The following is a 23,888-nucleotide window of genomic DNA, read 5'->3' as shown; positions in this document are numbered from 1 at the left end:
AACAATAGTGAAAAGCTAAGGGAAAGGAAAGAAGTCTTTCCTATATTAGTTACCATCAGAACATACTCAGACATGATTGAACTACTTCAAGTATTTTTATTTGTTTTTCTAGATAAGTGAAGTGCTGGAGTCAGTTATTCTGAATGTATTGGAGGAAATGAATGGAACTATCTTTAGGTTAAAAAATCAGAAATTCATTTCAATTAAGAAAGAACTTCAGGCTCATGAGCTTAACAAGAGATTCTACCACCCCCCAAAAAAATATTTTACAAAAGGACATTTCTAGAAACTTTTCAGGTATATACATATATACAAGGGACAAGAATATAAAACAAAGATAAAATGAGGAAACAACAAACAGATGCATATACATTTTAAAATGGCAACATTGATGTAAAAGCTACGATTTAAGAATAGCTTAAATGATTCAGGTTTATTATCAATAAAATGGAAAATAGTAGCAAAAGTTTTATTTTTTATTTTTTATGAACTTTTTATTTTATTTATTTTGAGACATAGAGAGACCACGAGCAGGGGAGGAGCAGAGAGAGAGGAAGAGAGAGAATCTCAAGCAGGTTTCACACTGTTAGCACTGAGCCTAGTGAGGGACTCGATTTCAGGAACCATGAGATCATGACCTGAGCTGAAATTAAAAGTCAGATGCTTAACTGACTGAGTCACCCAGGTGTCCCAACAAAAGTTTTATTTTGATAGTGTATACACAGTAAAAGTATTAATATAACTGATATTGTAATTAAAATAGTCTGGAGGACAGAACATGTTTTTACTTTGGTTTGTCTATTAGTATAATTCAGTATTACAAATCATGTAATCCTGTGACAATTTAGGATGACATCTGCATTGTATTTTGTGAATGAGAGGTTTTGTTTTTACAAAATAGTGTACATTTATTCTAATATTAATAGTGAGAACTCTAAATGATATAAGCCTCATTCAGAAATATAGTATTCTTAGTATCTTAATACTTCCTATATCTCTGTTGAGCTAACAATTTTGTAGTTCTAATTATGATGGCTCCCTAATAAGATACAAGGAGTAAAGAATCAGAGGTAACTTTGAAAGAGTAAAATCCACAAACAGAATTTAAATTGATATTCAAAAGCATTATTCTATGTAAATATTCCCCAACCCAGGAAGAATTTCTTGCTCATATGAGTAAACAGAATTGAATGAGAAACAATCTTTTAACCCTAAAAAACAAATAGAACGAAATTTCAATTTTAACCCAATGTAAAAAATCATACCTATATACAGTGAAGATTAAGAGTTTCAAATAGCTTCAGAATACAACTGTAGGAGCAAATAAATAAAGGTAATATGAACTTTGTTCCAACAAGGCCTAGAAAGCTCTGCAATTCCTTTAGGTTTCAAATTCTGATGGTGGGGAGAAAAACACAACAAAACAACTAACAGAATGAAAAGAAACCACCACCACTCTTCATACAGCCATTCATTCATTCAACAATCACTGAGTATCTGCTAATGATTCAAATGCCCACTATTACATTCAAGGATTTCACAACCTGGTGTTTCAGGTAATCTATTTGGCTTTGTCCTTAATGTCACTTACATTAAACATGTTGTCCTTGTGTTCCTGATAATGGAAAAGAGGCAATAACACTTTAAAACAACCATCATTCACGAATGATGAGGCTATGAAGGATGAGGTCAGTACCAAACAGTGAGAGAACATCAGTCCCAAATGTGTACCTGCTTTGATGACCAAGAAGTAGACCCATGACACTTCCAAATTATTTCCAACTGCATCTCTGAAGCATCCTGGTCTGAATTAAAGTTGACACAAGACACTCCACTCTCCTCTGGTTTCTGACAGGAAAACAGTCAGCTGGAAACCAGTATTTAATCTAGGAAAATCTCCATTGTATTTGCCTGCTCTCTCAGGGGCGAGAAATAGAGCCAGACAGGCTTGCAGTGGGTCCCCAGATAGTTGAGAGAACACTCATTAGGGTGAAAATTTCCAGGCTCAAAATTAACAAGGGTCTGGACATGCAAGTGGCTCAACTAAGAAGTGGGTTATTAGGAAGAGGATGCCCTTTTACTTTAGAGTCAAATAGCAAGACTGAAGGAGTTCATTATAATTAAATGAAATGCTGGAAAATCCAGGCACTGTGTGTGTGTGTGTGTGTGTGTGTGTGTGTATGTATGTGTGTGTGTATATATATATATATATATATATACACACACACATATGGTATAGGTATACATACACACACAGAGAGAGAAAGAGAGAAAGAGAGAGAGAGAGAGAGAGTGTTAGTTTATGGGCAAATATTGAAAAATAGCAGAGACTTGGAGGGTAATGTCTTCACTTACAGCTGAGAAATTCAAAATTGCCATATGTGTTTTTTTTTGGAGGAAAGAACTAATTGCACTGTGCCAGTTATGACTTTACTGGCTCTCAGTTCCAAATTCACCCTTCAGTGCTTGCTCTGTGATAATGGCTGGGACTTGTCAAGAATTTCTGCTTTACACCAAGCATTATGTTAAGCTTTTATCAGTAGAGGGCACCAAAGAAATGTGACAAGGGGAATGAGGCTTCTCTTTCAGGTTCCCTTGTGCTGCATTTTTGCTTGGTCTTGTTCCTGCGGCATGGTCCATTAGTGATGGATGTGTGTGACAACACCCAGTGGTGCCATGATCATGCAGTCCCTCAGTGAACTCAAAGTCTCAGCCTGGGCTCAGTGACCATCATCCTGGGGCCCTCTCAGCCTCATACCCACAGCAGCACTCCACTCTCTCTATGAGTCTCCTACCAGCAACAGTTGCCTATATCCTAGAAGGCTGTTTCTTGCTTGCCTGGAAACTGTGGGCCAGCTCTGGCTTAGGCAACCCTCTGGCTCTAATGAGTTCTGATCCACCTCAGCCTGGTGGGAGGGTGTTTGCCTATCAGCTGTCCTTCATTGTATATACCACCTTCCTTCATTCTAGGGAAAGCTTTACAGTGTCTTTACATAGGTACTTTTCTATGATAGCTTAACAATTATTTAGATTAAGCTTCTGTTGTTTAAGTTATAGTTTGATTTCTGCCTCCAGACTGATCCCATTGCCTTGATGAAGATATCTTGATATTTACAGTGACTGTAACTGTAGTTAAAAAAAATTCATAGTGTCAAAAACATCCATAGTGTCTTTGATCATAAAAAGAATGGTCTCAGATGAAGATAGCCCTTCAATTTATCACTTCATGTGACCATTATGTTTTCTACTGATTTTCTGAATTATCACCAAAGAATTATGGCATTTAGATCTTACTCCTATAACCCAACTTAATGAGAAAGGCTAATTTAGTTTCTTCACAGCTAGTAAGTGCCAGAATGAGGTCAGGACACCAAATCTCTTTAACTCTCAAATTGATACTCTTTCTACTACATAACTCTTGTTTCACTAGACTCCTCAACAAAAACAAATATTCTCTGAGAACAATTGCACACCCAGTCTGTGTAAGCATTTTATAATGTATAATGTGATCAGCAAATGTATTGTTAGCAAGAACAACCATATAAATATACTGATGTACATACTGTCTACGCAGATCATAATAAAACATATTAAAAACAGATTATCTTAATTTGTTATGTATGGCCACATTCCCTTTAGTGTATACACATATTTTCTTTTTGTTTCAGAAAAGACAAAGATTTTTTTTACCTCCATGATATTCTATCTGATTTCTTCTTTCCTCCTTAAAACATTGATTGTGGAAGTTACAGTTAAAATAATTTATAAGGAAATTAACCATCAAAATGTCAAAACCTGAAGATAATCTAATAGAACACTCAAGAAATCAATGCCTATTTAATAGTGTTAGCATGTATCTTCAGGGTGACCACAAAAATGACAGTGAAGGGGGCCAAGACAGAAGGGTCACATTAACTGTGACAACAAAGAAATATCTTAATTCTTTTCATCTATAAAACTGTTAGAATTCATGTTTTAATGAGATGGCTCAAAATTTGCATGTCCAAATGCTACCGTTATAACCAAAATGTCAACCATGCAAAAAAACAAAACAAAACAAAACAAAACCCCCTCCATTTGCAATGGCTCCAAACCACAGCTTTAAGAGAAGATTCTAGCTATAATTACCAAAGCTGCCTTTTCAAAGCATTAGGGACCTTTTGAAAACCAATGTAAAATTATTTTTATGGTGTCATTTGAGTGCCACTATTTTCAAGAAATCTCTAAAGATAAAATATTAATATCATTTTTATTTTATTATAGGGCATTCTGCTACCTGGTACCTATATCCTCAAGGTTTGACAAAATCTTAAGAAAGCTATGCTTACAAAAATGATATGACATAGATAGTGGGGAAAAATCTCAAATGAGCTCTTTATTTTCCCCTCCAAGCTCTTCCCTTGGATCTGTTGCTTCTGTGTAGTTTTAGCCATCTCAAGACTAGATATCAGAGAAGGCATAATACTTTCAGTCCAGATGGAGTTTAGGAGTGAAGAACTCATACATGCAAAGACAGAAAAAAATTACACAGAATGTTTATGAAATAAAACAATTAGTTAACATGCCAAAATAAGCCTAATTCATGATCAAACCTAAATTAGTAAAGAAAAAAAATAGCTTAGAGGGAAAAGAGAAAAGAGAGAAGAGAGCATTCATGAGAATTTCCTTCCTATAAACTGTAAAGTACTGTATAAAAAAAAGATAATCTTAACACTAACATAATAAAGTAGGCATTCACTGTGTTTATTCTTCCCATTATTTTTATGAAAGCAATAGGGGATAAAATGCCACTACAAAGCAAGTGCCATACACAAGACCACACAGTTGGTCAATGTAAAAGGTGCATTTGAGCTCAGTATAATCTGATTTAAACAATGTAACTTAATGATCTTGCCTGGTCTGAGATTTCCATGAGTTTATCAAAGCTGGCAAGTGTTCCAGGCTCATCAACAAGAGCAGCAGGGCTATGACAAGCACAGTTTAAGTCTGCTGAAACACAGGGTCTAAAATAGCTTCTCAGGAATGCTCCTCTCTCCACATTCAAACACTGTAGTGAAAGGTGGGAGTGAGGAGAAAGTAGGGTACGGAACTCAAGAGAACTCCAGATTCCTTATAACTGATTTACTGTGTACAAAACAAGCATCTGTGCAGAGCAAAAACAGATGGGCTTCAACCTATCAGAGAATGTGTAATCAGGGCCAAGGCCTAACTGAGAGGGAAATACCAGATCAACAAAGGGGAAATACCTTACTGCTTATCATTAGACAACAATCACGCAGATACATAGTGCACATATGATCTGCATTTCCTTTCTGTCCTTTATGGCTGCACTGTGCCATCAGTTCCATTATACTTAATGACAAATTAAAGGAAACCCAAGTTGTCATTTCCTTTTGCTCCTTCTCACGTTTCATATTAACAGACATCTCCGTATACCACTGCAACCAACCAACCAACCAACTTTTTTCTAACAAGTCTTTTGGTCTTCAGAGTCTACTGCTTTTGAATTTTAAGCATTAAAAAAATCCTGTTTCAAAGATAAAAACAGTGAACATCAAGAAATCTAGCAGGTGTATCATAAAATTATCCATTTAAAACTATCAGAATTATGAATATAATAGAATATATACTTGTATAATTTTCCATTATAAAAGCAATACAAACTAATTGAAGAAAATTGGGAAGATATTTGAAATTAAAAAAAATCAGCTGTTACCTTACCAAGCAAACACAATAAATATTCATATAGAATATTTTTTTTCAAAGTTTCAACAGTGATGATTTGTTATGTTTATAATATTTTTAATCTGGTTTTTACTTAACATTATTATTTAGAATCTTACTTTTAACATTGGAACATATTTTATGTATATTTATAAATATCACTTATTCCTAAATTATATAATCAGATATAATTTGAAACAGTAACTATGAATAATAAATATTTCATCCTGTAATTGCACCATAATTTACTGAAGCATCACCCTATTATTTTCTGTTTTTCACTATTATACATAATGCTACTCTAAATACTTTCTGTTGTATTTTATAATTTATTTTAGACCAGATTCCCAAGATAGTTTAGGAATATAGACTCTAGAGCCAGACTGCTTGAGTTAAATCCTACCTTAAATCCTTTCCATCTGTGTCACTTTGGGAAAGTCAACTAACCTCTTTAGGCTTTAGTTTCCTCATCTGTAAAATGGACATGATGGTATTAATACGTATTTTCCAAGGTTGTTATGAGGACCAAATGATTAGCTTATATTTAGCACTTGAAATAGTACCTGCAGCATACTATAAATACTACAAAAATATTAGCATTAATGTTTTTGAGTCTTGAAATTGCCTAAAACTTAAAAAGGTTTAATGAGTGCACATGATTAGCAGTAAGGTACGTCCATTCAATTTCATTAGATTTTTGCCAGCATTTGAGTATTTTTAGTCTGTATTTGTGTGTGTGTGTGTATTTGTGTTTATTAATTGATAGGTGAAAGTTTGAATTTCATTACTGTGTTACAGGGATTCCTTGTTTTCTGAGGAAAACTGCCACTGGAAAGTAATGGTAGTCTTTGTGATTTAATTTAGGGATACTGAGCTTGTCTCTTTAAGAAATATATAAATGCAATTATATTTGCATTATCTTTCTGATTTATCCAATGATATTTATCTATTTGATTTATTTAACAACCCTCATTTAAAAAACAGCACTCATATTTTTTTATTCTTCACTATCTGGGACAGGTTCAGTGTTTGTGCTTCCCCCTAAATTCTTATGTTGAAACCTAACCCCCACTGTGATGGTTTTTGGGAGTGGAGCCTTTTTGAGAGATGACTAGGTCCATAAGGGCAGAGCCCTCTTAAATTGGATTAATGTCCTTATAAGAGATCCCAGAAGACTCCCTGACCCCTTCCATCAATGTGAAGACCCTCTATAAATCAGGAAACAGGCTCTCACTAGACACCGAATCTGCAGGTGCCCTTATCTTGGACTGCCCAGCCTGCAGAAATGTGAGAAAGGTGTGTTGTTTAAGCCCCCCAGACTAGGGTATTTTTGTTATAGTACTGTGAATGGACTAAGACACCATAGCATCTGGTTTTGTTCTTCATCTCCAGCCCTTTGCTACCACAAGTTTCCTATTCTAGAATTTGAAACTTTTGCTTCATTTATTTAGTAAACTTACTCAAATCCATTTTTCAACAAGGTACTTTAGTGACCTTGCTGATTTAGAAATATCTTTTTGTTGCTCTCACACATGAATGATAATTTAGGTATAAACATTTTGGGGCATTACTTTTCTTATGGATTTTCAATCAGACAACAAAAAGAAAAAAAAAGGAATCCAAATCAGCAAGGAAGAAGTCAAACTTTCACTCTTCAGATGACATGATACTCTATGGGGAAAACCCGAAAGACTTCCCCCCCAAAAATGCTAGAACCGATACATGAATTCAGCAAAGGAGCAGGGTATAAAATCAACATACAGAAACTGGTTACATTTCTATACACCAATAATGAAACAGCAAAAAGAGAGATCAAGGAATCGATCCCATTTACAATAGGACCCCAAACCATAAAATACCTAGGAATAAACATAACCACAGAGGTAAATGATCTGTATGCTGAAAACTATAGCAAGCTTATGAAAGAAATTGAAGAAGACACAAACAAAATGGAAAAAACATTCCATGCACATGGATCGGAATATTGCTAAAATGTAGATACTACATAAAGCAATCTACACATTCAATGCAATGCCTATCAAAATAACACCAGCATTCTTCACAGAGCTAGAACAAACAGTTCTGAAATTTGTATGGAACCAGAAAAGACCCCAAATAGCCAAAGTAATGTTGAAAAAGAAAACCAAAGCTGGAGGCATCACAGTTTGGGACTTCAAGCTGTATTACAAAGCTGTAATCATCAAGACAGCATGGTATTGGCACAAAAACAGATATATAGATCAATGGAACAGAATACAGAACCCAGAAATGGACCCACAAACATATGGCTAACTCATCTTCGACAAAGCAGGAAAGAATATCCAATGGAATAAAGACAGTCTCTTCAGCAAACGGTGCTGGAAAAACTGGACAGCGACATGCAGAAAAATGAACCTGGACCACTTTCTTACATCATACACAAAAATAAACTCAAAATGGATGAAAGACCTGAATGTGGGGCAGGAAATGATCAAAATCCTAGAGGAGAAAACAGGAAGTAAACTCTTTGACCTAGGTTGCAGCAACTTCTTGATGTGTCTCCAGAGGCAAGGGAAACAAAAGTAAACACAAACCTTTGGGACCTCATCAAGATAAAAAGCTTCTGCACTGCAAAGCAAACAATCAACAAAACTAAAAGGCAACCAACAGAATGGGAGATGATATTTGCAAATGACATATCAGATAAGGGGTTAGTATCCAAAATCTATAAAGAACTTATCAATCTCAGCACCCAAAAACAAAATAATCCAGTGAAGAAATGGGCAAAAGACATGAACAGACACTTCTCCTAAGAAGACATCCAGATGGTTAATGGACACATGAAAAGATGCTCAACATCACTCATCATCAGGGAAATACAAATCAAAACCACAAGGAGATACCATCTCAAACCTGTCAGAATGGCTAAAATTAAAAACTCAGGAAACAACAGATGTTGGTGAGGATGCAGGGAAAGGGGAACACTTTTGCACTGCTGGTGGGAATGCAAACTGGCACAGCCACTCTGGAAAACAGTATGGAGTTTCCTCAAAAAATTAAAAATAGAACTACCCTACGACCCAGCAATTGCACTACTAGGTATTTACCCAAAGGATACAAAAATGCTGATTTGAAGGGGCACATACACCCCAGTGTTTACAGCAGCACTATTGACAATAGCCAGATTATGGAAAGAGCCCAATGTCCATCGACTGACAAATAGGTAAAGAAGATGTGGTATCTGTGTGTGTGTGTATACACACCCAGACACACACACACACACACACACACACACACACACACACACACTGGAATATTACTTGGTGATGAAAAAGAATGAAATCTTACCATTTGCAGTATCGTGGATGGAACTACAATACATTACACTAAGTGAAATAAGTCAGATAAATATTTATGATTTCACTCATATGTAGAATTTAAGAAACAAAACACATGAACACAGGAAGGGAAGGAAAATTAAAATACAAACGGAGATGGAGGCAAACCATAAGAGACTCTTAAATACAGAGAACAAACTAAGGGTTGCTGGAGGAGTGTTGGGTGGGGGGATGGGCTAAATGGGTGACATGCATTAAAGAGGACACTTGTTAGGGTAAGCACCAGGTGTTATATTAAGTGATGAATCACTAAATTCCACTCCTGAAACCATTATTATACTATATGTTAACTACCTTGGATTTAAATAAAAAATAAAGTAAACAGAAAAAAACGATTTGTGGATTTTGTTTCATTGTCTTCTGGAAGTTATGGTTTCAGAGTAGACATTTGAATATAATATAAGTTTAATTTCTTTGAAGTGAAAACTTCCCATGTATCTCTTCTTACTAGTTAAACGTACTTGCTTCTTGACATAGAAACTGTAATATATTAACGAAAATATCTTGAAATCGTGATTTTTCCAATTCACTTTCTTAATTTGTTGAGAAATTCAATTTTCCCAATTTGTATTCCTAAATTATTCTATTATATCCTTAATTATTTCCTATTGTTTTCTTCTTTAGAAACTAATAATTAGTTGAAGGTGGGCTAACAATAATCTATCCTCTATAGCCATTATCTTCTCTCATTTTTTGTCTTTTTATTAATTTACTAATAATCTGAGCAATAAAAAAGTTTATTTTGTGTCTTACTGTTTCAATTTTCTGTAATAATTAGTATGCTTTTTACTGCTTTCAGCATGGTTTAATTTCTATTTCCATGTTCTCAGTTTTAAAGACTTTTTTTTAGTTTATTTTGTGTTCAGTTTATAGTGGCCTTACTTTCTTTATAGTATGGTATTCTATTTTAATGCAAACAGTATTCTTTTGATTCTTACTGAGATCATTAAATAGATGTTCTTAATAAACTTATTTCATGGAAAAAGATTTTCTTCTGACATATGAGGGACAGTTCCCCTTCTCCTTCCCATTCTTTTTCTTCACTCATCCCTAAATAAAGATCTATTTCAGGAAAAGATACACCTCACAACTTTCCTAACTATCTCAGTTTGCGCAGCTGTTGAAGAATACTCTGATACTTGTGTTGCCTATGTAACTCCCAAGATAGAGCAGATTTTCATAAATGATAAGTTATCCTTCCTCTTTATAAATGCCTCCCCTAGCCTCCAGACAAAATATAGATATAGGGAATGGGTCTGGGCTGAGACAGTTGATGTTCTAGTGCCTATCTCAAGTTACTGTAATCTCTACTCATTTGTATGAGCACTCTGACTCAAGTCTCATAGGAACAAGGAGAACATTCAGAGTCAGTAACAATTTGATTCTAAACAAGTTATATCAAAACTCAGGCTTTTTATTTTCTGGTACACATAAATAAGAAAAAGGGAAAATAAAAAAAACATAAATAAATATTGGAAAGAAGGTAATGAGACTATAAACAATTGTACTTAGAAGAAATTAATATTTTCATTTTACACATTAAGAACAAAGTCACCACAAATATCTAATCATTATGTTATATACCTGAAACTAATATAATGTTATGTGTAAATCAACAATAAAATTTTTTAATGGTTAAAATTTACCTTAAAAATATCAAAGACAAACTACTTGACTAAGGTCACTGAGATACAAACTGTTAGAATTAGGGTGCAGGGATGCCTGGGTGGCTCAGGTCATGATCTCGCAGTTCTTGAGTTCAAGCCCCATGTCCAGCTCTGTGCTGACAGCTCAGAGCCTGGAGCCTGCTTTGGATTCTGTGTGTGTCTCTCTCTCTGCCCTTCCTCCACTTGCACTCTGTTTCTCTCTCTCTCTCAAAAGTAAACATTAAAAACTTTTAAAAAAAGAATTAGGGTTCAGACAGTCCTTTAGACTTAACATGATTTCCTCTACATTACAGGAAACCTGGAAAGATACTTTATGAATATTTTGTTTTCAAGAAAGTATTCTAGCATCATATATACCAAGTGGTATAGTATACTATTTTATTATTTTTAAAAAAGAATTCTTATTGTGAGAAAAGTAGCACACAAGAATATAACCTTCTACTAAAGGCTAGCCCATCTTTACATTAAAAGGCTGGGAAGGGAGAAGTGGAAAGAGACAAATACCATGTGATTTCACTCATATGTGGAATTTAAGAAACCAAACAAACAGCAAAGGGGAAAAAAGAGAGAGAGTCAAACCATGAAACAGAGTCTTAACTACACAGAACAAACTGATGGTTACCAGAGGGGAGGGGTGAGGGGGATGGGTGAAATAGGTGATAGGGATTAAGAAGTGCACTTGTGATGAGCAGCGGGTGATGTGTGGAAGTGTTGAATCACTATTTTATAATACCTGAAACTAATACTACACTGTATGCTAACTACTGGAATTCAAAAAAAACCTTAAAACAATGTTAACAAAAAAAAAATAAATAAAAGAATAGGAGAACTGTAAAAAAAAAAAAAAGAAAGAAAATACAAGTGCTTTCTGAGCTGAACTATTTGGTTAATGCCATCCACAGTCTCAATCATCGTCAAACAGGATCTTTAAATTGTCACTAGCTTGAATGCAAAATTGCCGAAGTAAATATATAGCATTCATTTCTAAACTTCTTTAATGTTACTTATGTTGTCACTCATTTCTAACAGAGATGAAGAAGTTATCAGGACAGATGAGCATCAACCAAGATACGGATTTACAAAGAAAAGCAGTAAACTGTTCATTAACAAAAAAGGAGATACTTTTCTATAAAAGTATATTCATACTCCGTTTCTAGTAATATCTACAAAATGATTAACTGATTCAACAAATATTGCCAAATTAAAATTTGGAAGGAGGTTTGGGGAGTATAGAATCTGATCAAAGGCAGATTGATTATTTTATTAATTATTTCACCCAAATGATGATAGGTTGTTTACCCCATTATACAACCAAATACTTTTCTCTGGTATCTTTCTCAAATGAATGGTAAAAAATTCTGATTTCAAGTTCTCTCTTTTTCTAGATTCTTCATTATATTCCAACCTTTCTACATACTACAATCTCAAAATTTTTATCATATTATATGATATTTTCCTATTAGGATACAAAAGAATTATTTTAACTAATATAACCTGTTCTTTTATACTTTTTATGTTCTTTTGTAATTTTCCTATAAAATATACAGGTCTCATTTTTTATAGGCTACAGCTTTATATTTAATTACTAGTTAAACAAAGAACCGTTTTCTAAGGAAGATGAAAATAAACCCAAATAAACTTACCACATGAAGAATTTTATTCTCTGTTTCATACACAGTACAATCCTTTAAAAAAAGAAACATATGCATTAGTTTTCAAAACAAATCAAGCATTCCTTTTAAAATACTTTCTTAGGAAATGTACGACAATTTGAAAAAATCTTGACAATTCAAGCAAAACCAGCAATAAGAATGTGAATAAAATCTGGAAAGCTATATACCAAAATATTCATAGTGGTTAGCTCTGATGGTCAGTTACACAGGTATTCTTATATTTGCTTAACTATATTTTCTAATTTTACACAGAATACAATACAGAATAATATACATCAGAAAAAATATTGTAACCATTTTCTATCTAAACTTTTACATCTGATAAATACATTTCGTTGAAATATTTCCAACATTTCAAATACTAATTTATTATAGATTGGAACATTAGGAAAAATACCAATATTTACTTCTATAGTCATATCTTAATCTCAAAAATGCTTTTATATTTTCAATTATTTCCAGCTATTAAATATCCTTAATATTATAAAATTGGTACATATCAAGTTCATAGTTCTTAACATAAATTTGAATCCTTGAAATTGTAAAAAAATTATTTTAAAAAATCACCATTGTTTTTTTACCTGCAATTGCTAGACTTACAATGAGCAAACATATAGCAAAGTGATCTTTGCTTAGAAACTTCTGTTTCTATGGCTTAGTTTCCTGAAGAAATTCATAAAATGGGCATGACATTAGTAGTAACACAATAAGGGTGTTGTGAGGATTAAGTGAGAAGATGGATGAATGGCTTAGCACAGTATCTGGCATACAGTGATAAATACATTTTAACTATGAATTACTGTTGTTCTGTGTCTTTATTTTTAAAATGTAAACTAATTACCTTTACTTCAAAATAGAAAGTTAACTAATTATTATTTGGCTATCTAATTTTGAAAAAATATCCATGTTTCACAGTACTGCATATTTTAAGGAATGATAGCCCATTTCATCTCTTTCCCTGAATTTAATTTTAACAAAAAGGAATACTGTTGAACATAGTTTTTGATAATGCCATTTCACCACAATACCTTGTCAGAAGTAGTACATATTCTTATCAGGCGTAAAAGTTTTAAGGTTAAATATAGGTCTGATTCATTTCATAAACTAAATGAAATACTTAAGGATTGGGTCTTGCAATTCTGCAGGGCTTCTGTGCCAAAGAAGAAGTTTGTTACAAATATAGCCATATCTGTCTTTACAAATTAAGTATGAATTATGTGTACAGAGGAAGAAAGGTATAGATAAAGCATTTATGTTGGAAAAGTGCACTGTACTTACATCAGAATTTGGAAGACTGCAATTTTATAGAATTAATTTCAGACACAATTACATTGGTAAGAGATGATTTGGGAAAAGTTGGAAAGTTGACCAGTTTCCCCAAACTGCCTCTACAACTTGCTTCAGCTATAATGGATACAAGTTTGATTATTTACCTACCTTCCCAGAAACAGAGAATATGATTAAATGTTCAGACTTCAAAGGAATTTTCCTCAAGGAGAAAAGTAAATATGATCTAAATGTATATCCTGCCAGTGATCACACAGCAATAATCACACAGAGAATAACTATTTCAAGTTCTTTAAAATATAATACTTTACTTACATATCTCTAGTATGACATAACAAAAGAACTATTAAACAAAATCTTACACTATCGTCAGCAATCATATTGTTGGTTAGTTATTGTTAGTCTGTTAATGTTTTGCTGAAACTACTGCATTTCATAGGATAAAGCAAATGAACAATTATGTGATACTACTATCATTCTATCATTTTTGGTTTCCTAAATAATTTTAGCATGAGACAAAGCAGATACATATATAAGAAGGTCAGTAAAACCTAGAGTCTCTTGATGCATCATGCACACACGTGTGTATGTACTTCTTAGGCCCACTGAAAAGACATAACTGAGTAATAAATAAACTCCTCACAGTTAGTGATTTTCAAATACCATTTCTTGGGCCTTTGGTTAAGGAAAATAGTGGATTCCAGATCTGGGATATGAATGTATAAGATGAGCCTGGATTATACTGTGACACACATAGAAAGAAGCTATCAAACTATACAAGGATTGTTTGTGTCAGTAGGACTCAGAAGTCAACATGAAGAGATTTTCACTGGCCAAAGATGGAGCAATTTGGGAATCTAAAAAAAATAATAGTTGCAATGGATGGAAACAGTAAACTAAATATTAGTTTTATTTATATTAATACATTTGATACTAAATTAAAAAATCACTTATTAGCTTTACAAAGTCCTTTTTAAATTTTATTTTGAGAGAGAGAGAGTGTGTGTGTGCATGAGTAGGGGAGGGGCAGAGACAGAGAAAGACAGAATCCTAAGCAGACTCGGTGTTGTCAGTGCAGAGCCTGATGCGGGGCTTGATCCCATTAACCATGAAAACATAGTCTGAGCCGAAATCAAGAGTTGGTTAAACATCTGACTTTGGCTCAGGTCATGATCTCACGGTTTGTGGGTTCAAGCCCTGTGTCGGGATCTCTGCTGGCAGCTCAGGGCCTCGAGCCTGCTTCAGATTCTGTATCTTCCTCTCTCTCTGCCCCTCCCCTGCTTATGCTCAGTCTCTCTCTCTCTCTCTCTCTCTCTCTCTCTCTCTCTCTCTCTCTCAAAAATAAACATTAAATATATAAAGTACATCCAAATATATTTACTAATGCTTGTGTAATACTGAATATATTAAGCAAATTGGACAATGCATAATAGATGTACTTTTCCTCTTGTTTCGGCGAATATTAATCAACTGTCTTCATGATACAGAGATAAATAAAACATGTCCCCTGACTTGGAAAAACACAGTTTAAGGAGACAGACATTCACATAAGTAAGTTAAAATATGTAGAATTCCAAAGTCTTCATGAAGTTTGTTTCAATAACTTTATAAGTATAAATGCGACAAAAATATACAAATCCACATGTCAAAGGTCAATTATTTAAAATTTTAAAATATTGACATATTTCTCATTAAAATGCAAAGTGACCACTGTGTTGTGCTATACACTGCTCAAGTCAAATTTCAAACTTTGTAGAATTTTTCATCAGCTGCTGCTCCTCAGTGACTAAAAGAAATACATCTATAATCCAAGCTTTAAGATTATTCAAAGAATGAAGTACTGATCCATACGTGATAATTCTGACATGACTCCAAAAGACAAAGTCTAAAAGAGATACATCAGGTGACTGAGGCGGCCAAGGTTTTACATCAGTCGAAAAAACTGTCAAAAATATTAAAATTAAAAACTATTTGAAATAAACAATACTAAAGGACTATAAAAGAAATTGAAATAATTAAATTTTCAAAGGATGTGTGTGTTACATTTATAGCATATTCACACATGTGAACCTATTAAAGCTTAAATCTGTACTAACATATTTGGGACACTCACAATTACTATAATAAAGGCAGGATCATAGGGCTGGGCAAGCAGAGGAGAAAACAACTAACTCTGCCTTAAAAAGAATTAGTAAAGGCAGCTTTAATTGGGTTTTGGAAAAAGTATGTTTTTAGGCAAAGAAAATAAAGGCATTACTGCAAAAGCAATAAAACTGCACTCAAACACTGTTAAACTACTGCAGTAGTTTTCAGATTTTACTCTGTATACATGTAACAATCACTTGGAAAGCGGGTTAAAATGCGTATTCCCAGGTTCAGCCCCAGATACACAGATAGGGTAGACCTGGAGTGGGGGTCCTAGCATGATTTTGATAAAGATGGTACTGTGAAAAACAATCTATTTTATGGGAAATACTGTGATAGAAGAATGCCAAAGCAAAAATGATCAAAAATATAAAATCTGTAAGACAGTAGACTGATTCAAAAATAGTATCTGCTGGCTCATTCCAATTTTCAATTCCTCAGAGCTTTGTGCTTTTGTTACACATTCCCCCAATTTATTGGTTGGTTTCTCTTTTTTCCCTCCTATTAAACTTATTTCTTTCTTTAATCACTTACTACTCTGAATAACTGCTTCTACTTGTTTATATCTCTGCCTTCTTTCAGCCAGACTGGCCTGTTCATTACTGAAAGCCAAAGGCTTTCACAAAGGCTGGACACAGCATAATAAAAACAAAACAGAACAATACAAAAAAAGTATATATTAACCTGCTATTTTATATTAGGGAGAAGAATAGAAACTAAATGACTGTGTTTTATTTAGTTAAGCTATCATGTTAAGGAGTTCATTTTATCATGCTAAGTATTTAAATAGCCCTAGGTACCTTAGGGGATTAATTTTATTAATAAGTTATTTTATTTCCATCCAGATGTGAATTAAAATATTTGCTTCTCAAGTATGGTTTTATTAACACTTAGGGCCAAATATTTTCCCAAAAGATCATACCCCACGTTTTACAAAGAAAATAGCACTGAATATGGAGAAATCCACATTTTTGACAACCTATTCATGCTAAGGAAAGGTACACCTCTGACGTTCCACTTATTTTTAGGTTAGGATTAAATTTAGATTTTCAAACCTGGATTTAGAGCTATGCCACTATATACTCCCAGGAATTCTCTTCAGAAGCTCATGCTGTCTTTTACTATGCATGCAAAATGACACTTGCAATTTCTTCTTTATCCTTTTATACATAATGCTTCTACAAACCATGTGATGCACATTTAAATGCATCAAATTCCTAACAAGACAATATTCATAAAAATAATGAGTGTTTATTCAGTTTTCATCATTTTTTCTTTTTGAAAAGTATAAGTGTGCACAGAAACTGTCTCCCACAGATGAGCTATGTACTCACACAGGATCATAATCAGTTATAGTTTTTGTGAAACAGTGATGCAATTGCCATACTGAACAAAATACAAAGAAACACTTCTATCCTGTATGTTATCATTGATACTTCATACTTTGTAGACAATTTTAAGCAACCTGGGGTCAAGATGTTCAGTAAAAGTAATATTTCTCATCAACTGTGTATTAGAGTCATAGGAACAGGTCACAGGTTATTAATACTGAATACATAAAGCAAGAGAGTGAAGGGAAATAGTGTATGTCTCAAATGCTGTATATAATTATATTTCACAAAACTTTGGAACTATAAATGCCATAAATTTTCATATGTCTCTTTTTGGTATATTATAGTATACTTGTACAAATAATTTAAGAATATTGTTTTGCTTACATGTAGTATTTAAATGATTCATCTATGCAAAATTTTAATAATGGTACCATCGTACCAAATACTTCACATATTCTATTGCTAAACTATCAAAATGTCTTCAATGCTTAAGTAACTAATTCATGAGTTACTGTTACTTTTATTCATTCACTCATTCATTTACTCAAGTCACAATTCCATTCACCAAAAAAGGTTTTTTTTTGCACATCTTCTAAATGCAATTCACTATCAGGCACTATTAAGGTGATCAAAGATAAATTAAACTTGGTCCTTGGCCATCATCAATTATTTAGTGGAGAAAACATTCAAATAATAATATAAGGTACATGACAAATGCTAACAGAAGATCCCATAAAAAAGGAGATAAATTCTAACTTGTTCACTCTGGAATGACCTTCTAGAGGAGATATTTTACTGACTTTAAATAGCTTTTAAATCTGTAAATTTATTAGGGGATCACAGGGAAAGACCATTTCACTTTGTGCAAACATGATTAACAAGGCATAATCAGAAGTAAGCATACCAGGCTATAGCATAAGATATGTGGAATGAATGCAACAGGAAAGAAAGCCTAGAAAATAACACGAGGTCATATTGTGGAGAGCTACCAATGCTAACCTGGAGAAGTTTTGTTTTGAAGGGAATAAAATTTTTATTATTCTGTAATAATTTATTTTGAAGTCCCATTCCACCAGGATTGCACTTAACTTGATCAACTGATAATTTCTTGTGATTTTATTTTGGGAGGGGCTGAAGTCAGGGTAGCTTACATAGTGCCATGCCTGGTGTTAAAGAGCAATGATAAAATGGTGAGTGAGTGTATCAGGGTAGGGGGTGGAGAAGTGAAGTCCAAACTCTCTGGTCTAGCTAACAACTCTAATAGGTATCTCTTCTTATTCATTTTCTAACAGTTCTTTTTCCATTCCCGTGGAGGAAACTTTCACGTCATGTCTCAGATAAGGAATCTCTGCAAAGCTGTGTATCTTCCTAAATATACCAAGTAGACATTTCATCTCTAGGGAAGATGGAGGAGTATGTACTTTACTCTGATACAAGGAAGCGCTCAAAGATGTCTGAGCATGGGAACTACGTGATCAAATACATGCTTTATGAAAACAATGGGGAAGAAATGGTGGATTTGGAAGAGAAAAAAAACTGAAGGCAGCAAGATCAGTTGGAATGCTCTTTCAATAGAAAATATAATATATAATCAAAGCTTGAACGGAGGTTATGATGGTGGAAGGGGAGATGAGGAGAGGTGGATGTCATACATGTAGCCAGGAATGAGAATTGGGTGACTGATACATTAGACACAGAGAATAATGTGGAGAGGAAAGTTAAACATTACTCTAGGGGCTCAAACCTGAGCAAATGGATGAATGGCCGAGTAGAGATGGTAGAAGAATATTTAAGGAGAATAAAATAATTATATTTGGGGCATGTGAAATTAGAAGTGGCTGAAAGGTCATTTTATACAAAGTTGTCCAGTAAGCAAGTAAAAAGCTGAATTGGATCTAAAATAGAGTCAGATCTGGGAGTATTTACACTGAAGTGATAGTTAAAGGTACAAGAAAACAACAACAAATCCATTAAAAAAGAAAATGTATAGTGAGAAGATAACTGAAGACTGCTCAGACAATGCTAGTATTTAGGAGCAGTAAGGAAGGGTTAGTTGCATAGCCAGGAGTACATGGAGAAAGTGATGTTACAGAGACATATTTATTAAAACTTACAGTGATAATAGAATTATCCTAATTATGTTCTATGTCTGTGCTGCCTAAAATTTAGTAGTTTCTAGGCATATGTGGCTATTGAGCAATTAAAATGTGCAAAGGAGAAAGTGGATTTGTAATTTTATTTAGTTTTAATTAATGTAAATTTATATTTCAATTGCCACATGCAGTTAGTGGTCATCATGCTAGTCAGAAGGTCAGGTCTAGAGAAATATACTATGGTCCATCCAACAGTAACAAAATGGGAAGCCATTTAACAAGAATTTCAATGAAATAACAATAAAAGCAATATCTGAAAAGAAAAACATGAAGAAATTTAGTTCCCAGTTATTGACCAGATGATTCGCTTTCTTTTTTCCCTTTTGCAAGAGCAGATTCCAGTCTATTGTGACATTTACAGTAGCAGCATAGTATCATGAAAGCAATTCTCTTTGTAGGATGATACACAGAATAGAGCTATTGAAAGGAATTCAAAGTAGTCATCACCTAGCTTTGTGGACACAGAGAAGCAGTGCTAGGGATAAAAGATTTGCAATGGATGGAAGATGAAAGTCCAAACTAAATTTGGATTCATCAAAGACCAAAAGCTGACTGGGTGCTCTGAGTGAAAAGAATATCCATAGTGAATAGAGAGTCACTGGTCTTCTTAAATGTGTTTTCAAAATGCTACTGTTTAATTTCAGAGCTATAAATGTCCTTGGCAAACAAGGTAGACAGAAGCATAATCATCCCACAAGTACATCCCTGGCAAACCCTTCAACATTTTGACTGGCTTAATGACCACAAACTTGTTGGAACAGTCTTCTTGCTGTTGTTTTGGGAATGAGAAGAGGAGAATTCATGAAGGATGGTATCTACTGAAATTTTAAAATGACCCATTTGAAAAGAATTGGCTAAGATTTTCATTAGGTCAAATAAGGTATCGAGTTGTAACATAAAAAGAGCAATAAGCAAGGGATGGGAGGAGAATGTGAGTGGGTATGACCTTAGAGGTTGTCTATAGTCTTTCTGTCAGTGAATATAGCCATATTCTTCTGCACCTTGCACCATATTGCTCTTCAAAATTCTGCTCCAGTTCTGCCCCAAGAGGTCATCTAAAATGAAGCCCCATCTGGCTTTAATTATTCTAGCCTTTCACTTGACAATGAAATACTACTGTCCCAATAGTTGAATGGGTGTAGAAACTAATCTTTTAGCATTCAGGGACTTGGAAACGCAGGCAGAAGTAAGGCTGTTTTTTCAGCATCCAAATGGCTCTTTAACAAATCCAAAAACCACCGAGGCTTGCAAAGATTCAAGTGTCAAAAGGAATAAAAAGTAAAAATGTCAATTCAAGGTATAAATGACCAGAAAACTCATTAGGGTTAGACTGTGATCCCTGTAACTTTAATCACTTTGTTTTGACAACCTGAAAAGGCAGTGAGCTAATCCCTATTATGAGCTAAGTTTGTTTATTCTGCATGTCTTGAGTCAAGACCCAAATATTTTTGAAAGGCCTATCTGATAACTACTAACTGTACATTTTTTTTTTAATTTTTTTTTTCAACGTTTTTTTATTTATTTTTGGGACAGAGAGAGACAGAGCATGAACGGGGGAGGGGCAGAGAGAGAGGGAGACACAGAATCGGAAACAGGCTCCAGGCTCCGAGCCATTGTACATTTTTTAATGTTTCCACCAGTTATTTATTTGTTAGTCTTAGTCTCTCCCATTAGACTGTCAGGAAAGGAACTGTCTCCTTAATTTCTGAAGGTGTTCTGTACACTCTATAAAGATTGTCTGAATTTATCAGTTATGAATACTTTATTCCATTGATTATCTATTTTCACATTCCATAATACACATTTCACATTGGCTCTACAGATTAAATACACAAATGAAACATTTAAAGCCATTTTTTCAAAAACAGAATTTCTAATTGCCAAACTAGCACAGTACATTTAGTTTCTTTACACTCTCATTTTGTACAAAAATAGACTGAGTTTCAGTTTCAAAATAATTTTAAATATGAGTTTAGTTTTAAACATTAATCTGCATGATCTCAGCAGATATTTTCAACAAAAATAATTAGATTTTCTCTGCATACAGACTCATATTATGTAAAAGATATCAAGAATTTATATTCATACAATAAAGCTAACATTTTGTTGTAATAAAAAGCTACAATAGATTCCAGATGTTCAAGTTACTTGCAATAATGACCATCTAATATATCACAAGGGAAAGAAAATCTATAGGGTCTAAATGACAAGAGACAATTTTTCCCCCATGACAAATTCAACTAAGGAGTTCAAGCAAAGGTAAATACTATGCCACATCATAAATGAAAATATAAATTAAACATTAATTCATCAGTTCAAGATCATCCACTTGGCTGCCAGAAAATAAATGGAAATTATGGTATATTTGAAACAAATTCCAAGTATTAATTTTAAAAGTTCCTTAGCCTACATACTTTTGTCCTTTTTATCTATTTACAATGCATTTACTTGGACAAAATGGAAACATTTCTTTTCATTATATGCAACATCTGAAAAAATAACATTTGTACTCAGGCACTCAATAAATATTTTTAGATCACTGACGATAATAAATTATTTAAATCCTAATGAATACTAAATTGTCTGAGCAACAGTACCAGCCCACATCTAGGCTTAGTTTTGTATATCCTCAAAAGTCATTATCATAAATAATGAGTATCCATTTAGGGTTTCCTGGTAGTAGCACTGCGTGATTTATAAAGAAAATTTTATGCTTTGGAAAACTTCAAAAGGTCTTTCCCTCCCACCACTATTGCAGTAGAATATAGTTAAAATACTAGAGACAAACCAATGCATATAAACACACCACTGAGGAGAGAGAAGAAACTCTTCAAACTCAACCTTTACTAAGATATTTTTTTTGATCTTTAAAAATGTTTTCCACATAATTTAATTTTATTGTGCTTTCCTTATGTTCACATAAAAAAGTACTCTCCTTAAAATTCTAGTATAATGCTATCCTGGAATTCTTTATAGATTCATTACTGTGCCAGATTTGTATTATGATTTTTAAATATACATTCCTTTTTTTTTTTTTTTTAAAGAAAAAATAAACATCCTGGAGCCACCGAAGTCAGCCATGGCTATATGACTTACTTTGTCCAATGAAATGCAAGCAGAAGTGATGTGTCCCATTGGCATGCAGAAACATTAAGAACTAGTGCATAGTTCACCATGCTCTCTTTCCTTTCTGCTGTGATGACCAGCAGTGTTCAAGAAGAGGCTACTCTGGGCTTTGAAGTGAAGAGGATGTGGAGTAGAGCTATAGTAACCCAGAATTGACATGGAGCATGAGCACTGGTCATGAATGATACTAAAAGCACAAATATTTCCAGGTTGTTGATTATTGCAGCATAATCTAGCTTAACTTGACTGATACAATCTTCCACTAAATGCAAGGGGCAAAAATAGAACACACATGCAAATGAAGACCTAACCAAAGCAGACTTTAATGCAATAACTATTACATGAAATTTTTTTTTTTTTTTACGGTAGGCCAGAGTTTTTATTTCGATTTGATTGTAATGTAACCAAATATTAACTAGTTGTATTTTCCCTTTTTTAACAGTGTATCTTTTCAGAACAACGTTTACATGAAGAATGTTTGCTGGGAAATCAGTATTTCATTGAAATTGCATTTGCCTCTTTTCCCTTAATGAATGCCATTGTGATAAATATATTTAATAAATTATTATAAGGATTTGTATGTTTATTTTATTTTATTTTATTTTAATTTTTTAATATATGAAATTTACTGTCAAATTGGTTTCCATACAACATCCAGTGCTCATCCCAAAAGGTGCCCTCCTCAATACCCATCACCCACCCTGCCCTCCCTCCCACCCTGCCCTCCCTCCCACCCCCCATCAACCCTCAATTTGTTCTCAGTTTTTAACAGTCTCTTATGCTTTGGCTCTCTCCCACTCTAACCTCTTTTTTTTTTTTTTTTTCCTTCCCCTCCCCCATGGGTTTCTGTTATGTTTCTCAGGATCCACATAAGAGTGAAACCATATGGTATCTGTCTTTCTCTGTATGGCTTATTTCACTTAGCATCACACTCTCCAGTTCCATCCATGTTGCTACAAAAGGCCATATTTCATTTTTTCTCATTGCCACGTAGTATTCCATTGTGTATATAAACCACAATTTCTTTATCCATTCATCAGTTGATGGACATTTAGGCTCTTTCCATAATTTGGCTATTGTTGAGAGTGCCGCTATAAACATTGGGGTACAGGTGCCCCTATGCATCAGTACTCCTGTATCCCTTGGATAAATTCCTAGCAGTGCTATTGCTGGGTCATAGGGTAGGTCTATTTTTAATTTTCTGAGGAACCTCCACACTGCTTTCCAGAGCGGCTGCACCAATTTGCATTCCCACCAACAGTGCAAGAGGGTTCCTGTTTCTCCACATCCTCTCCAGCATCTATAGTCTCCTGATTTCTTCATTTTGGCCACTCTGACTGGCGTGAGGTGATATCTGAGTGTGGTTTTGATTTGTATTTCCCTGATAAGGAGCGACGTTGAA

The 23,888-nt window shown here is 34.0% G+C and overlaps 1 protein-coding gene across 4 annotated transcripts in view; it reads right to left on the bottom strand.

The window, feature by feature from the left end:
* The window catches only part of CNKSR2 (connector enhancer of kinase suppressor of Ras 2), a 301,223-nt gene that overhangs the window by 154,297 nt on the left and 123,038 nt on the right, over window positions 1-23,888 (bottom strand). For all 4 annotated transcript variants that reach the window (XM_049643574.1, XM_049643575.1, XM_049643576.1 and 1 more), the window contains exon 5: window positions 12,412-12,453. In XM_049643574.1, coding sequence (XP_049499531.1) covers window positions 12,412-12,453 — 42 coding nt within the window. The remainder of the gene's footprint in view (window positions 1-12,411; window positions 12,454-23,888) is intronic.

This window comes from Panthera uncia, chromosome X, assembly GCF_023721935.1.
Source record: "Panthera uncia isolate 11264 chromosome X, Puncia_PCG_1.0, whole genome shotgun sequence".
NCBI lineage: Eukaryota > Metazoa > Chordata > Mammalia > Carnivora > Felidae > Panthera > Panthera uncia.
This window is presented reverse-complemented; position numbering and strand designations above follow the sequence as displayed.